The sequence below is a fragment of the Oncorhynchus tshawytscha genome, linkage group LG01, assembly GCF_018296145.1.
Source record: "Oncorhynchus tshawytscha isolate Ot180627B linkage group LG01, Otsh_v2.0, whole genome shotgun sequence".
In the NCBI taxonomy this organism is placed as follows: Eukaryota; Metazoa; Chordata; class Actinopteri; order Salmoniformes; family Salmonidae; genus Oncorhynchus; species Oncorhynchus tshawytscha.
In genome coordinates this window covers 68,002,106-68,019,999 of record NC_056429.1, presented here as the reverse complement: position 1 = coordinate 68,019,999, position 17,894 = coordinate 68,002,106, and the positions used below count along the sequence as shown (strand labels likewise).

Sequence of the window (17,894 nt, the reverse complement as noted above, 5' to 3'; positions counted from 1 at the left end):
CCTAAAATGAAGTGCTGATCCTAACTGACCTAAAACAGGGAGTTTAAATGTATTTGGCTAAGTGTTTGTAAACTTCTGACTTCAACTGTAAGTATTCAGACCCTTTGCTATGAGACTCTAAATAGAGGTCCGGTGCATCCTGTTTCTATTGATCATCCTTAAGAGGTTTCTGCAACTTGATTGCAGTCATAATTTGGAAAGGCACTCATCTGTCTATATAATGTCCCAAAGTTGACAGTGCATGTCAGAGCAAATACCAGGGCATGAGGTTGATGGAATTATCTGTAGAGCTCCATGACCTGATTGTGTCGGGGCACAGTTTTGGGGAAGGTTACCCAAACATTTCTGCAGCATTGAAGGTCCCCAAGAACACAATGGCTTCAATCATTCTTAAATGGAAGAAGTTTGGAGCCACCAAGACTCTTCCTAGAGCTGGTCGCCCGACCAAACTGAGCAAATCGGGGAGAAGGGCCTTGGTCAGGAAGGTGACCAAGCGGTGACCAAGATCCTGACTCTGTGGAGATGGGAGACCTTCCAGAAGGACAACCATCTCTGCAGAACAGAACTCCACCAATCTGGCCTTTATGGTAGAGTGGCCAGACGGAAGCCACTCCTGAGTAAAAGGCACATGTCAGCCCGCTTGGAGTTTGCCAAAAGGCACCTAAAGGACTCTCAGACCATGAGAAAGGAGATACTCTGGTCTGATGAAACCAAGATTGAACTATTTGGACTGAATGGCAAGAGTCACATCTGGAGGAAACATGGCACCAAGCATGGTGGTGGCAGCGTCATGCTGTGGGGATGTTTTTCAGCGGCAGGGACTGGGAGACTAGTCACGATCGAGGGAAAGATGAACAGAGCAAAGTACAGAGAGATCCTTGATGAAACCCTGCTCCACAGCAATCAGGACCTCAGACTGGGGCGAAGGTTAATCTTCCAACAGAACAATGACCCAAAGCACACAGCCAAGACAACGCAGGAGTGGCTTCAGGATAAGTCTCTGAATGTCCTGAGCCCGGACTTGAACCCGATCAAACATCTCTGGAGAGACCTGAAAATAGCTGTGCATCGACGCTCCCCATCCAACCGGACAAGGCTTGAGAGGTTCTGCAGAGAAGATTGGGAGAAACTCCCCAAATATACTGTAGGTGTGCCAAGCTGGTAGCGTCATACCCTAGAAGACTCGAGGCTGTAATTGTTGCCAAAGGGGCTTCAACAAAGTACTGAGTCAAAGTTCTGAATACTTGTGTAAATGTTACATTTATTATTATTATTTTTTTAATAAATTTGCAAACATTTCTAAAAACCTGTTTTTTCTTTGTCATTATGGGGTTTGTGTGTATATTGATGAGGGGGGAAAACAATTTCATCAATTTTAGAATAAGGCTGTAACCAAACAAAATGTGGAAAAATACTTTCCAAATGCACCCATCTAGTGCTTTTGCTGTTTGCAAGGCCTACTCATCTTGTTGGTTGACGAAAATTCAATGTGGAGAGTTCTTCTAACATCTTCAATATGTGCCTCAGAATTCGATAAGAAGGACGCGCACAGTTGCGTCCCCAATGTGTCTGTCTTCACTTGTAGCCTAATTCGGAGCTGAGATGCCTGTGAGAAGGACCCGATCACGTGATGGGCATTGGCTAATAAGAATTGACATATCTGAGAGAGCCATGTGAGTGAGGGGAACTTCAGAGCAGGGTGATTGGTAGCCGGGAGAAAGGAATTATAATTATTATATTCAGCCCTAGGGTGTAACGGCCACTTTTCCCGTTAAAGGCATGGAAGGGAATCAGATTTGTTTTTTGAACTTAACACCAGGTCTGTACTAAAGACATTGAACTCCTTGCTCTTAACCTACGGCCATACTACCTGCCACAGGAAATAAATCAGGTCCGACTATTTATTGTTTACATAGCCCCCTCCGCTGACACCCAAATAGCTGCTGGCTTAATTCATGACCTTGTATCCCAGGCTGAGACTGAGTCGCCTGAAGCAGTAACGCTAATAATGGGAGACTTTAACATGCGCAGTCTATCTGAACATTTACCATCATATTAGCAATATGATACATGTCCTACCTGAAATGAAGCCTGTCGTGACCTCTGTTATGGTATCATCCCAAGAGTGTATTTTTCCAAGGCACTACTCAATCTTTGGAGTTCGGATCATAACATGGTTCACCTTATCCCAGTCTACAAATCATGTTTGCAGCAAGAGAAGGCTAAAAAGGCGGAGATTAAAAGCGGGACTCCTGAAGCTACTGAAGCCCTCCAGGATTGTTTTGAGTCCACTGACTGGGCAGCCCTGGTGGACAGCACAATGACCTGGAAGAGACAGTGGATACTGTCTCTGAGTACATTAGTTTCTGTGAGGATTTCGTTATTCCCAAAAAGAAAGTCAACAACTTCCCCAATAATAAACTGTAGGTAACTCGAGAATTAAAAAACGAGTGTTTAAATCAGGTGGCAGTAAAGAGGAAAGGAAAAATATTCAGAGGGTACTCAAAAGCAAAATCAAGGAGTGCAAGGCAGTATACAAAGATACATTTGAAAACCTTTTCAAGGACAAGGACAGTAGGAAACCACAGGCTACAAACCAAAGAGACATTGTATGACCTTGCTTTTGCTAATGATTTGAACTGTTTCTATTGTAGGTTTGACGTGTGATTTTACATTGCAACAGAAAGTGGCCTTGGACAGTATAGACAGCATACCAGCTGTTGATATACAGATCTCTGTGAATGACATCAAACATTACTTTCAACGTGTCAACCCACGAAAATCATATGGTCCACACGGCATCTGCAGACCAGCTCGCATTACCGTTCCAGAAGCTGTTCCAGCTGTCACTGAACAGTGGGATAATTCCAGACTTATGGAAGAAGTCACTAATTGTCCCAGTGCCTAAAAACAACAGGACAAAAGAAAATAACGATTTACACCCTGTAGCCTTGACATCTGTACCTATGAAATATTTTGAAAAAATTATTCAAAAACAAATTCTCTCTGGTCTCCCATCCCAATTAGACTCAAACCAATTTGCATACCGTTCCTCCGGGGGTGTTGATGATGCGTTACTGGTCATGCTGAACAATATCTACGAACATTTAGAAAAGGCAAATAGCCTAGTGACAATTGTATTCATTGATTTCAGTAGTATGTTTAACACCATCCAACCCCACCTACAGGTGGATAAGCTGGTGAATTTGGTCGTCAACTCTCTACTGATCAAGTGGATTAATAGTTTCCTTGTGAACCGTACTCAACATCTAGAATGGTGAATACGGGAGCCCCTTAAGTTTGCGTACCTTCCCCGATACTGTATACAATGTACACAAACGATTGTCAAGCCTCTGACTCATTCCACAAATTGTTTAAATATTTACAGATGACACAGCTGTTGTGGTTTTTCTCCATCCAGACCAAGTCTCTCTTCAAGGTTTGGACAGAGAAAAGGCTAAATTCATCCAAACAAAAGAGATGAAATTGATTTCAGAAGGAACAAAATTCCACTACCTCCTACGAAAATCAATGGGGAATCAGTCCATAGAGTGACCACATGTAAGTACCTGGGAATCGAAATATACAAACATCTGAAATTCAATGGCTGTGCCTTTGCAAAGATAAGGAAATTTCAATAGAGAATGTTTTTTGAATGCAAACTCAACCATTTTAATGTCGACCGCCATATCTTACAAATGTTCTATAAATCTGTCCTGCATAGTCTGCTGTCCTTTGGTCTGATATGCGTGTTTGGAAACATGGGAGTGTAAGACCAAGTCAAGCTTCAGCACTTGATCAAGATGGCTGGAAGGATCATTGGTATAGATAAAGATTCAAACATCATGAACTGGCGCACACCCAGAATTATTTGGTGTGTGGAGGTGCTGACTAAAGGTGAATAAACTATAAATTATCAAAATAAAGAAAGTCACACACTTCATATGTAAACTCCCAGTACTTTATGAAACGTTGGTAAATACTCAATATATTACTGGGAGTTTATATATGGAGTTTGCAACTTTCTTTATTTTGATAGTTTTTAGATCAAGAATCAGCCACCAACCTGTACATAAAACTCGAAAGCATTTTACAGGACAGTACTCATCCCCTTCACTCAAAACTCAGTTGCAGCAGCAGCCGGACAAGGGGAAAGAGACTTCTTCAAAAGAAAATCAAAACAGATAGATAAGGGGTCTCATTTATTCCAACAGCAGGCTGTATAGTAGATAGTCTTTTGGACCCTCTAGTATACAGCATATTGCACCTTCACTTTAAAAGTGTAGCTAAAGCAATTTTAATTCATTATGTTGTGTCATTTCTGTGTTTTCATGTTTTATGTACTGTCTTTTTAAGCACATGCCAAATGAATTTCCCCTTGGTGGGATAATACAGTTGATCTGAATCTATTTTATTCAGCTGTGTTCAATTGCATTCTTCATACTATAACATAAAATAATTCCATGGAATTCTAAGCAAATGTTGTCTACTAAATTTACTAGTGTAGCCCACAGCCATATGGCATAGCCAGATCAAGACCTAAGATAAGGACAACTCAGAATGTGCTATTCTGTTCTTCTTCTTTTCTTCATATCATATTTCTTTAGACCTGTTTGAAATAAATAATGGATGTATTGTGATGGTGTAGGCTATATTAAATGGATTTAATAGGCTTTTTAAAAATGTAGATATTCGAAAGGTCTGCATCAGTGGCTTGAAGGCTATGCGTGGAAGCCAGAAGATGCTAAACCTGTTTATGTTAATTAACAGTCAATTACGGTGATCACGCTCTCCGCAGCCGATGTAAGACTTTCAAAACAGGTCAACATTCACAAGGCTTTAGGGCCAGACGGATTACCAGGACGTGTACTCCAAGCATGCGCTGACCAACTGGCAAGTGTCTTCACTGACATTTTCAACCTCTCCCTGTCTGAGTCTATAAACCAACATGTTTCAAGCAGACCACCATAGTCCATGTGCCCAAGAACACTAAGGTAACCTGCCTAAATGACTACCGACCGGTGGCACCCCCATCTGTTGCCATGAAATGCTTTGAAAGGCGGCTCACATCAACACCATTATCCCAGAAACCCTAGACTCACTCCAATTTGCATACCGCACCAACAGATCCACAGATGATGCTATCTCTATTGCACTCCACACTGCCCTTTCACACCTGGACAAAAGAAACACCTATGTGAGAATGCTATTCATTGAGTACAGCTCAGCGTTCAACACCATAGTGCCCTCAAAGCTCATCACTAAGCTAAGGACCCTGGGACTAAACACCTCTTTCTGCAACTGGATCCTGGACTTCCTGATGGGCCAAACCCCCCAGGTGGTAAGGGTAGGTAACAACACTGCAACGCTGATCCTCAACACGGGGGCCCCTCAGGGGTGCGTGCTCAGCCCCCTCTTGTACTCCCTTTTCACTCATAACTGCACGGCCAGGCACGACTCCAACACCATCATTAAGTATGCTGATGACACAGCAGTGGTACGCCTGATCACCGACAACGATGAGACAGCCTATAGGGAGGAGGTCAGAGACCTGACCGTATGGTGCAATGACAACAACCTCTCCCTCAACGTGATCAATACAAAGGAGATGATGGTGGACTACAGGAAAAGGAGGACCGAGCACTCCCCCATTCTCATCGACGGGGCTGTAGTGGAACAGGTTGAGAGCTTCAAGTTCCTTGGCGTCCACATCACCAACAAACTAACATGGTCTAAGCACACCAAGACAGTCGTGAAGAGGGCACGACAAAATCTATTCCCCCTCAGGAGACTGAAAAGATATGGCATGGGTCAGATCCTCAAAAGGTTTTGCAGCTGCACCATCGAGATCATCCTGACGGGTTGCATTACTGCCTGGTAAGGCAACTGTTCGGCCTCCGACCGCAAGACAATACAGAGGGTAGTGCGTACAGCCCAGTACATCACCGGGGCCAAGCATCCTGCCATCCAGGACCTCTATACCAGGCGATGTCAGAGGAAGGCCCTAAAAATGGTCAAAGACTCCGGCCACCCTAGTCAGAGACTGTTCTCTCTGCTACCGCACGGCAAGTGGTACCAGAGCGCCCCCCCTCTCTTGAACGCTGCTGCTGCTCTCTGTTATTATCTATCCATATTAATTTGAATAACTCTACCTACATGTACATATTACCTCAATTACCTCGACACTGGTTCCCCCGCACGCACATAGACATAGACTGTACCGGTATATAGCCCCGCTATTGTTATTTACTGCTGCTCTTTAATTATTTGTTATTCTTATCGCTTACCTTTATTTTTTTAGGCATTTTCTTAAAACTGCATTGTTGGTTAAGGGCTTGTAAGTAAGCATTTCACTGTAAGGTCTACCTGTTGTATTCGGCGGATGTGACAAATAAACATTTATTTTATTTGATTGACAATCACCAGCTGACAAAATTTAATGACCACCACAGCCCTAATCTTGCCTCATCCATCTCTCCCCCTTTCACCTCTCCAGCTAGAAAAGCACAAGCTGTTTGGAGATCCATTATCACTCAAAAGGGCATTACAGGGAATTCATTCCAGATTGCCTTGAGATGTGGGTACAAATCGATGGTGATTAAAACTTTGCTTTCTGCTGCCTTGTTCTTATTTTGGGCTTTTGCCTTGTTAGGGTAAGTCAGGTGACTAAATGTTACGTGGCTGTTGGCTGAATCTTTCATCATGGCCCTCCTGGTGTAGGATAAGACAGAAACAAGATGGCTTTTGGTGTCTGGCTTTGGTTTAAGGGTTTATTTTTTGCCTTGTCAGAGCAAGCCAGCCAGGTGATTATGAGTTGTGTGAACGTAGCAGGGATGCCTCAGTGTCTCCTTCTCTGGGATACAAAGTATTTTGAAGGTGCTTCTACACAGGTCTGGTTCCTAAGTTAATTAAGCAGTGACTTTGAAAAATGGGTCTCAAAGGAGCATAGAGGGTTTAAAGGGTGTGTGTGTATGTGTTTGTCTCAGTCACCAGATCTCAACCTACTTGAACACTTATGGGAGAATCTGGTGCGGTGCCTGAGACAGCGTTTTCCACCACCAACAAAACACCAAATGATGGAATATCTATTGGAAGAATGGTGTCGCATCCCTCCAATAGAGTTCCAGACACTTGTAGAATTTATGCCATGGTGCATTAAAACGGTTCTGGCGGCTCGTGGTGCCCAATGCCCTATTAAGACATTTTATGTTTCCTTTATTTTGGCAGTTACCTGTATGTAAGTGCTTCTGCAGGCATACTGTATATGGTAGGCCTATTCAGCAAAGTAGTTCATGTGAAAGGCATGTTAATGAAAGGGTGACATTATTATACCCCAGCAGGCTCTGCATTGTGTCTAAAAGTTGAATATGCTCTGAGAGTAATCTGTTATCCTTTGTGCTGGGAATGCATTAATTCAACCTGCCCGATGATCAAAGTCACACACACACACACACACACACACACACACACACACACACACACACACACACACACACATACACACACACACACACACACACATACACACACACACATCTGCGTATGATGGCATTTCATATGGAAGGTGGGGAAGATTTGATTTGATTTGAGGGAGAAGATTTAACAAGGCATTTGGTATTCATCGGCTTTTGATTAAGTGGGATGGTTTGAGCTATGTCTGAATCAGAGACGACAGCTTTACGTTCCTACCTGTGAGGTACATTTTTACACAGCAGACATATATTTGCATGATTCTTCTCTCTGATTGGCACGAGCGGTTCACCTTTTTTCCCTAGCTGTTTATGGCATCTGAGGGGATGTGCATGTCCACTGACAAGTGACCCACATACACTACATTAACTCTAGTAGGGGACAGGATATGACCACACGCATCTTAATTACCAAGCCCAGATCACTATCCCCTCCCTCTCTAAAACCCACAATTCCTCTCCTTATACATATTTCACAATGTTTTCTGTCTTTTCCACCCCTCTCTCTCTCTATTTTTGTTTCTCTTCCCATACTGTAGACGTTGTTATACCATGGCCCTGTTTTCCCCTCCTCTCCTCCTCCATCTATCTATTACCAACTAGGAGCAGCGTGTTTCTCAGTGGACACCCTCTTCCATCACTTTTACTATTCACCACTTAGTACTGATGGCCCCTTTGTATCGCTGTTTGTAAGATCCTCTTAGTGACTGCGCCTTTGTCTACATCTGGTGTGGCTAACGAATGCTAACGCTACCTGAAAATTGATGTTGGCTGGAGGCTGTGCAGAGAACTCTCTGAGTTGAAGGAACTCTGGTCTGACAGAATACTAACAGAACTCAAGTCTTACAGAATAGATATGCAAGGTGCACAGGGTAGGTGGTTGAGAAATTAGGTAGAGAGGTGACAGAGGCATCTTGAGACACTGTTAAAATCATCTATTTTACTGTTTTATACTGCATTCTCTGTGTTTTGGAGGGAGAAAAATAGACATGCCTTGTGACTTTTCTCAACCCTGTGTTTATGTCAGAGTTGATCAATCCAACGGGGATCTAACACCTCTTAAGCACATATTATAAGAAAACCACCAAAGCAGAAAGGAATAGTAAAATAGGACTACAGCAGAGAAAGGTTAACCTCTGCCATCATTCACACTGCCCAGCAAACTATTTAGCCATCTATTCCTCCCACCTTTAAGTGCATGGGAATTGACCACTTTTCTCTTGGAAGGGACAGCTCAAACCAAGTTTTATTTAGTTAGTGTGAGCCAGGAGACAAGAGAGGAAGGGGAAGAGATTGGATGGGTTAGCCATTTTACAAGCTTCCTCCTGGAATGCCTCTCTCTTTTTCACTTTCTCTCTCTCAATCTCTCTCAGTTTCTCTCTCTCCATGTGGGGTGAAAGGGAGGAGAATGATCTAAGAGCTAGAAGAAACCCTTACTTCCTCAGGGGAAGAGGGAAACATAATGGGCAGATATGGGACAGTGGATTCAAGTGGTTTGCCCCTTCTACAGTGTCAAGGTGTGCCTTTATACACTAGCACTACTATGTGGTATTCTTTGTCTGTCGCGGTCCTTTATAATGTCAAAGTTGAATGTAGTGTTAGCCCCCCCCTCAGGCTCTTTCCAGTGGAAAATTCCCCCACTTCAGATATGAAAGACTAATGGAGCTGAATGTCTCTCAAATTCTCCTCAGGTCAGGAAATACAGTTAATGTTATCTCCTTTTAGTGTTGCATGCTTGTAAAAGCTTTTCTACTGTACAGCTCAGCAATCTTTCTCTAGTCCGAAATGGCTGCCAGAAGTCTCACCCTTACCCTCACCCTGGCCCTGCTACTTTCTCTCTCTCTGCTCTACTTCCTTGTCCTTACTACTTAAGCTGATTAATTTAGGAGGGGAGCCGGGGGGGGGGCTGTAAGTCGCACACTACTGTCCAGGACAACTTCATCACTTACTCCTCCACTCTTTTAATGCCACTCATCTTGAAGGTGTCATTTTTAATAGAATACCTATTAATGAGGATTGAAATTAAATGGACAAATATGTGTGGCCGTGCGGCTGCGGGGAGATGTACGGCCCTCTGAAGCTGTCTTCCAGGAAGATAAATCAGTGTTAAAGATGCCTTTTAAACAGATGAGACACGGCCAGAGTAGGGTTTCCTCTGTCCTCCTTCTCCTGGAGGAAACCCTATGAGAGATTGCAGTACATTTCTAACTACACTGTAGAAATATATGTGCCTAGTTGCAGATCACTGTAACTTTTTGAATGATGTGATGACAATCTTTTTAGATTTGTTAGCGTTGCCTTGTGTGTGTGTGTGTGTGAGTGTGAGTGTGTGTGTGTCTGTGTGTGTGTGAGTGTGTGTAATTGCATGCTGGCTAACGGTTGTATCCGCTCAGTCTGAGGGGAAGTGAGGAGTGTCAGGTCCAGTCGTTTCCTTGAGGAAATATCCCGGCTGAACGAATGTGTATGTGTTTTCAGCAGTCAGGATCAAAGGAGCCAGTCCCACACCAGGACACATACTTTCATGATCTTTCTCCATGGAATAAAAAGGTGCTATACAAAATCAAATAGGTAGCTGGATGGTCCATGTTATTATTATCGTAAAACAATTATGTGTTAGGGTAGTAGATATAGAAGAATGGCTCAGACTCTAGGGCGTTAAGTCATGCTACATGAATTTGTCCATTTCATGAATGCAACGTTCATGTATAGTATTGTAGTGATTGCATGGTGCACAGAGTTGAATATATATATATACTATTCTGTACTTTTGGCAAACATATGTTAGTAACACTCAACACTGACATGTGAACGTGTCGGATGTATTTTCTTCTGCAGAAATGCCATTCAAATGAGCTGCTTGTTCCAGACCCCTGTAAGACAGCTTCAGTTACGAGGTTCTGCCAGGTTCCTCTAGCACCTGTTTCTCTCTGACGCTCCAAATGGAAACACATCATCATGGCCACTAATTGTTGTGTTATGTTTCTCGGCTCTTTTAATTGGTAGCAGTGTTGCTAGCGGCCGTCGCACTCTAATAAGAACCTCCTGGATGTGGCATAGTGTTGCACTCTGTTCTACCAGAGATGGCTCTTTACGTGAACCTATTTCCTCTTTCAGAGAACTGGCAAATTGTTTGTTTCTTAATGCCCCTAAACACAAAACAAACATGGGAGGCGCTACCCTGTAATTATGCTGTATGCTTCAGCACTTAAACCTATAAGCAATGGGGCCTATGGAAGGGAAGGGGCAGGGGGCAGGGTGCAGCAGGCATTGGTAGTGTGGTGTTAGTGGGCTTTCTGTGTCGTGAGTCTATGTGCATGCGTGGGTGTGGGTGTAATAGAGGAATTGGGATGGATTGGCACTCTTTCAGACGTGCACTGCGTTGTTGGGGCTATTACATGGTCCCTGTGACTGCTGGTTTGTACTTGCCATTTCGATAATTGTTCATTGTTTTTATGTTTGGACTTAATTACAGACCACTTGGGTGGTAGGGCATCTCACACATTGTACTCCTATCAAGCGCCTCTCTCTCTCTCTCTCTCTCTCTCTCTCTCTCTCTCTCTCTCTCTCTCTCTCTCTCTCTCATTCCCCTTTAATTGACTTCATATTTTTGCGAAGAAAGCTTCATATGTATTTCATTTTAAGTGCCTGTAGAATGGTCTCCATGACTTCTGTGATAGAGGAGGTGAGAGAGGAGAGAAGAGCTACAGGGCTGGAGCAGAACCGAGAGTATACGTAAGTGCAAAGAGGGAAGAGTGAAAGCCCAAAATAAGTGAGGGGAGCAGAGGAGAGGGAAGAAGACCAGAAAATAAGAGCAGTACAGTAGATGGATAGTACATTTCAGGTAGAGGACCCAGCATTGCCACCATGTCTCTGGGGAGAACAAGGGAAGGCAGGCACATCTGAAGTGAGGTTTCTGGAGAGATATGCGGCTGGACTGTACAGGCTACTCTCTAAGGGAGCTCTACCCAAGGAGACAAGCACTTGTGGCAGAGTACTGTGAAGAGGAAAGGCTCCCTTCAAGTACTGACTGAATACTCTATCCACCTTCATTTCGCCATATCGACACACCTTTGACACGTTCCAACTGAAACTGTGTGTCAGTTGTAGTGTAAAGTAGATTATAGTAGGGTGCTGGTACTGCAACCAAGCCTATGTAAGAGAAGGCTTCTCTGCTATCATCTGCCGACTGGACGTTGATCTAGATGACCAGAGGTCAAGCCCTCTTCCTTTTTTTTGGTAAACAACCGCATCTGTCTCCTCTCGGATCCTCCTCAGACCAGAACAGACACCAGGAGTAAACACAGTCCAACCGACCTGACTCCTGTGGTGTGGTACCGGGGTCAAGCTGAATAGAGCTCCTTCTGACAGGTACTAGCACCCAGTGCTAGAGAGACCTTATAACAAAGACATTTCAGGAGCATATAGACTTTGCTTTAGTAGAGCTGCTGCCCTCAAGCTCAACTCTAGCTCTAGACTATGTTGTCCTAGCATCACTTCTGCATCTCCCCCTGCTACTCCTCTTCAGCATCATTGTTTGAGCCACCTGTTTCCTCTGTATTTTTCTCCTGAACGCCCCCCTGCTGTGCTTCTGTTCTGTGTTTGAGAGCTGTGCGTAGCAGCAAGGCACCGCGGAGGACGATCAAGTGACAGCGTCAACGTCTCATCACTTGGTTTAATCATCTCACAGCAGGGATCAATGTGCCTTAAAGCTGAAAGGCGGTGTCTCTACGTGTCTGTGTTTTTGTGTGTGTTTGAACATCCAATGACATACTAGAGGAAAATCATTTACTGCCTTTGACAATGTCTAGGTACAGGGTTGACACAGCAGTTGTAAGTGATGATGAGTTGTACTTTGAGAGTGGAAAAAAAGAAGAACACATTTGCTAAAGTGTAGGATGGTTGTTATTTTGGCCTCCATGTTGGAATGCTTCTGGTGGCAGCAATGACACAGGATTTGGGGTGTACAGTTTGTTTACACACACCCCGCCTCCTTGACAGGGGCAGGTTTGACACCCTCTCCTTAGAGAAAGTGAGGCTGGTATCTCGAGGCATGTCCTGAGCTGCTTGGTGAGGAGAGCATGGCTTTAGGGATGTGAATGAGTGTGTGTACAGGGTCTGTCCCTCAACTTGCCTGAGTGGAATGGATGGGGTGGCTAGGGCTTAGGGGAGCGGAGGAGAATACCTCCCTTGCGCCTGCTGTGCCCTCCATCCATCCATATTCATTACTCTGGCTTCAGGTAGAGCTCTAAGGGCTGTCAGTCAGCCCGCTCCCCCGTGTGTGAGATCCACATCTGGGGGGAGATTGGAGCAGGGTGAGGTTGTGTCCTCCATCCCCTGGGCTTCCAGCCTAACTCAAATAGATGTCCAGTCAATTATGTAGTACATGGTGGATTCTGCTGTTCATTTCCATACTGGATCCATGCATATATACGTTACACGTTTTGTCTATGCGTGTAACAAACAAAGTTTTAGCGGAACACAACTGTTGCAATGTTCTCTTAGAAACAGTGGGAAAATGTGGTGTGTCTATATCTGACGTACCACTTTGTGATGGGATTTGGGAGTGTTTATTGATTGACATGCTCCTTCCTTCCTCTCTGTGCAGGGTGTGCCCAAGCCTATAGCAGTGGAGCCATGTTGGGGGAGCAGGGCCGGCGTACTGACCGTCCTCTTGTGTCTGCCCAGACTGCCTTCAGGAATACCCCCACCTGGCCAGTCTGGTAAGCACCCGTCTCATCTCCACTCACTGTCTATCTTCTAGACCAGGCCTTCTCCCTTTGGTTATTAAAAGGAACCCACATGCTTCAGATACCACTATTTTCCTCTCCCATTTGAGATATAAAACAAAAGAAAGAGAGAGAGAGAGAAAGATAAAGTTCAATTTAGAAAATCTCTCTCTCTGTCTCCCTACCGGTTCAAGACTTCAAGAGTCTCTCCAGACAGATGCTAACTGAAGCATGACATATTTGAGATGTGGAGACTCTTCTCCTCCCCCAACCTCCCTTTCTTCCCTTCCTCCCTCACCTATCCCCTCTCTCTGTTAGATCCCAACCCCACCTCCCCTTTATCGCAACTAGAACCCAATATCTGCCAGAGTGTCTATTTCTCTACTTCTGGCAGTTCAATTTGGAAATCCGTGTACCATCTGTGTTTGGATGGACACAGATATACCTGATCTATCAACTATTAGGGGCTTTGTTTTGAGAGAGACAGAAAAGGCCATGTTATACCTGGAGGAATTAACAGGCTGTTGGATCGATTGTTCCCTCCAATAGGTTTTTCAGCAGAGGCCAGATGAGCTCATGTTTCTCCTAAGAGGATCTGTGATATTTCAGAGGTGCTAAATATGCCGCTGTGCTGTAGGTAAATGAATAGGGAGATGACCATTTGAATGGCACCCAGTGTCACAGAGATGAGCTAGGGAATGCCTTAGAACTTTTAGCACTGTCAGCAGCCATCAAAATATCACTTTCCCTCTGTCACTCATATACGCACTCACACGTTATCTCTCTCTCCCTCTCTCACTCACTCTTCCTCTCCCTCCACCTCTCTCTTTCTCCCTTTTTCTCACGCTTTCTCACTTATTTTATTTCTCTCCTTTTCCCCTGAAGCCCAGGGCTTTCTGAGAGGCTGCTGTCGGCTCATCGTGTAGGTATAATACATGAGCTGAAATACGAGCAGGTGTAAAAGTGACTGCAGCAGGAAGCCTGTAAAAGACAGCTAAAATTAAGCACTTTGCAAGGCATCAGGTTCTCATACTGGGAAAAGCTGCTTGCATTACATTTAGAGGAGCCTTTAAAGCCACCAGGTACTGGGCAAATAGTAGGAGCTGATAAGTGCAGCCAGTAAGTACAGGCCACAGTATTGGCTACACATGCTGGGTAAATGCATACTGTGCAGTATGTCAGATCCTGCATGATTTCACAGTTCTTTTTTGTGATAGTTGCGGGCAAAAAGGCTTGATTTTGCTACAGAAATTCTGACATTTTGGATGTCAGTTTGCAAAGATTTGTGTCCAATTTGCCAAGAAATGCTCCGATGGGTGAGACGTTTGTTGACCTGTGTCTTGATTGAAAAATGTTCTGAATTAAAATTGTGTTGATTGCTCGTTTGGTATTGCGGTGGTCGAACAGTTTTATTCGGTAATATTGTGGTGCTTAAGTACTTTATATGCATATCATACATGGAACTATAGAAATAGAACTGTCACTCTGCAGTAAGTGCTGAAGCAGTGCTGGGAAACCGGGTAGAGAAAGAGAGAGATGTGGTCAGATGCCATAGGGGCTTTTGAATCCCTGAGCTGACAAGGTACAAATCTGTCGTTCTGCCCCTGAGCAAGGCAGTTAACCCACCGTTTCCCGGGCGCCGAAGAAGAGGATGTCGATTATGGCAGCCCCCCCCGCACCTCTCTGATTCAGAGGGGTTGGGTTAAATGCTGAAGTCACATTTCAGTTGAATGCATTCAGTTGTACAACTGACTAGGTATCCCCCTTTCCCTTTATGGAACACTGGGGGTGGTAACTGGAAAGAGCTATTTGTCTTGACCCATCTGATGTGGGAAAACTGGTCAGGAAGAGATGCTAACACCAGTTAGTATGTGAGTGCATGTGTGTGTGGGTGTGTGTTTGTGCATAAGTGCGCTTTATAAATCAAAGTTAATAGGTCACGTACACAGTTTAGCAGATGTTATAGTGGATGTAGCGAAATGCTTGTGTTACTAGCTCCTAAGAATGCAGTAGAAATGTCAAACAAGTACACAAATAACAGTAGAAAACAATAATTTAAGAATGCCAGGACAAATCTAGTTAACAGCACAAATAACACTGCAATAGTAATCCAAATGCAATCTATGCGTATATACACCAAAAAGATATACAAAGAATTATATGTACAGCAGTAGATACTGTATATTACAGTGAGCTATGTCGAGAATCCAGTATATAAAAACAGGCGGTGTGTATAAACAGTGAATCAAAAATGCAATGTACTATATGAAAATGATATACTAGATATATATATATATACACACACTATATGAAAAAAATGTAATGAGCTATATGAAGAATATGGTATATGAAAAAGATTCCGGTATATACAGTAATCTAGTATATAATTAAGAATCCAGTACATTAATACGCAGTGTGTTTAAACATTGTAACAAAAATGCAATGTACAGTAGTAGATACAGTATATTAGAATAAGCTGTATGAAGAATACTATATATGAATACACAGTGTGAAAGACAGTATCAAATAAACGGTCCAGTGTTTAATGTCTCTATATACACTGAGTGTACAAAACAGGAACACCTGAACATGTGAAAGCTATTGATGTCACATGTTAAATCCACTTCAATCAGTATAGTTGAAGGGGATGAGACAGGTTGAAGAAGGCTTTTTAAGCCTTGAGACAATTGAGACTTGGATTTTGTGTGTGTGTGCCATTCAGAGGGTGAGTAGGGAAACAAAAGATTCAGGTGCCTTTGAACAGGGTATGGTAGTAGGTGCCAGGTGCACTGGCTTGTGTTAAGAACTGCAAAGCTGCTGGGGTTTTTACACTCAACATTTTCCCATATGTATCAAGAATGGTCCACCACCCAAAGGACATCCAGGCGACTTGGCACAACTGTGGGAAGCATTGGAGTCAATATGGGCCAGCATCCCTATGGAACGCTTTCGACACCTTGTAGAGTCCATGCCCTGACGAATTGAGGCGGTTCTGAAGGCGAAAGGGAAAGTGCAACTCAATATTAGAAAACTGTTCCTAATGTTTTGTACATTCAGTGTATATGGGACATCAGCGTTGGCTGTGTGTGCATATGTTTGTGAGTATGGGTGTATGTGAGTGTATATTTGAGTACGGAGTCTGTGTGTTTGAGGTGTGTATGAGTGAGTCCTTCTTTGTCTATTACTTATTACAGGAGTATGTCATGACGTTGGCCTGGGGTTAGGTTTATGACAGTCTAAATACCTCTTCCCCCCTTTTTCCTCTCTCTACCCTACTGATGTTACATTTGCAAACCCTTGGTTAACAGAGATTCTGGGAACATCAGAAGGTGGGGGGAAATGAACAATATTCTGGTAATCCGACCAATTTAACATATGCGGTGGTACTTAATGAATATGATGCCAGTTCGATTGTCATCTGAGACATCTCATCAATGATAAGATGACATCATTTCTACAGTGGAAAGTCTACAGAGTTATCGGATTCACATGGAATTGTTGTTCAATTTAAATGTTTGAATATTAAATGTTTCGTGATGGGATGAAATGTGATTTTAGCTTCTAAAATGTGAGATTTGGGTTTTCATAAGATAGGGCTCTGCTCAATCAGTGGCCCTCCCCTGTGAAGGGACATGGGCTATAAAACTTTTCAAACACGTCCTCCTCTCCCTTCCTATATAAAGCCTAACGACAATATAACCTCCTGTTCCGAGGATGTGAGGACGATGGTCCGATGTCAAAATGGTTCAGATAATAACTACAGCATGAAGCCAACATCAGCGTGAGCTTTGGTTGCGAATGGTATGAACTTTGAACTCTTATTCACTACAGATGTTATACCTCCTAGCTGTTGAGTTAGCAACAGCAGCTGCAAACGCAGGTTAGGAAGGAACCGACAGAGTATCCCGTCTACCACACAACGACGCTACTACAACGTATCCAATTGACAACCAGAGACATTCTTCAAAGGACTCGGTTGAGCAAAACGGCCTTCCATCTACCACCAACCTACCGAAGCGCAGCTCATAGTAAATATTTATTGCATTTTCCTTTTCCAAATGGGCGGTAATTTATAATGCATAAGATACTGTATTTACGATAGCATAGCTTCTTCCCTTTTTTCCTCAGTCTTCCCGCTCCTTCACTCAAACCCAGCCCCTTTTCTTTTGTGTAACAAGCTGTCATATCTGTTCCACCCGCTAGGGACGTTTTCCTTTATGACGTCATTTGTAATCAAGTTATGATTTAATTATGTGTATGTGTAATTCTGTGTGATTAGTTAGGTATGTAGTAAATCACTTATTAAACCCAATTTTGTATTGCTGATTCAAATTGTTAGCCAGGGTTTGTGCAGATAACCAAGAATTTACAACTTTCTGATGAGACTGAATTAAGATGACGATTAATATTGACTGCTATTGATGTAAAATATTACTAGGTCTTTAAGAGCTTATTCGGAAGATAACAGCTCTATAAATATTATTTTGTTGTTCCAGACTCTCTAGTTAATTACATTTACATGATTAGCTCAATCAGGTGATATTAATTACGGATACATTATTTTATAGAATAGCATGTCATATCACTTAATCTGGCATAGCCAAAGACACGACAAGTACTACTTACTACTCTCACTTACTACAGGAAATTGCATGATGGCTGTTCAACAGTCTGATGGCCTGGAGGTAGAAACTGTTTT

General features: G+C 43.3%; 1 protein-coding gene across 1 annotated transcript in view; it reads left to right on the top strand.

Annotated features, from left to right (window-relative positions):
* The window catches only part of LOC112255371 (attractin-like protein 1), a 327,241-nt gene that overhangs the window by 294,216 nt on the left and 15,131 nt on the right, over nucleotides 1-17,894 (top strand). The window contains exon 29 of the mRNA XM_024428366.2: nucleotides 13,075-13,189. Within this exon, the coding sequence (XP_024284134.1) occupies nucleotides 13,075-13,189 (115 nt within the window). The remainder of the gene's footprint in view (nucleotides 1-13,074; nucleotides 13,190-17,894) is intronic.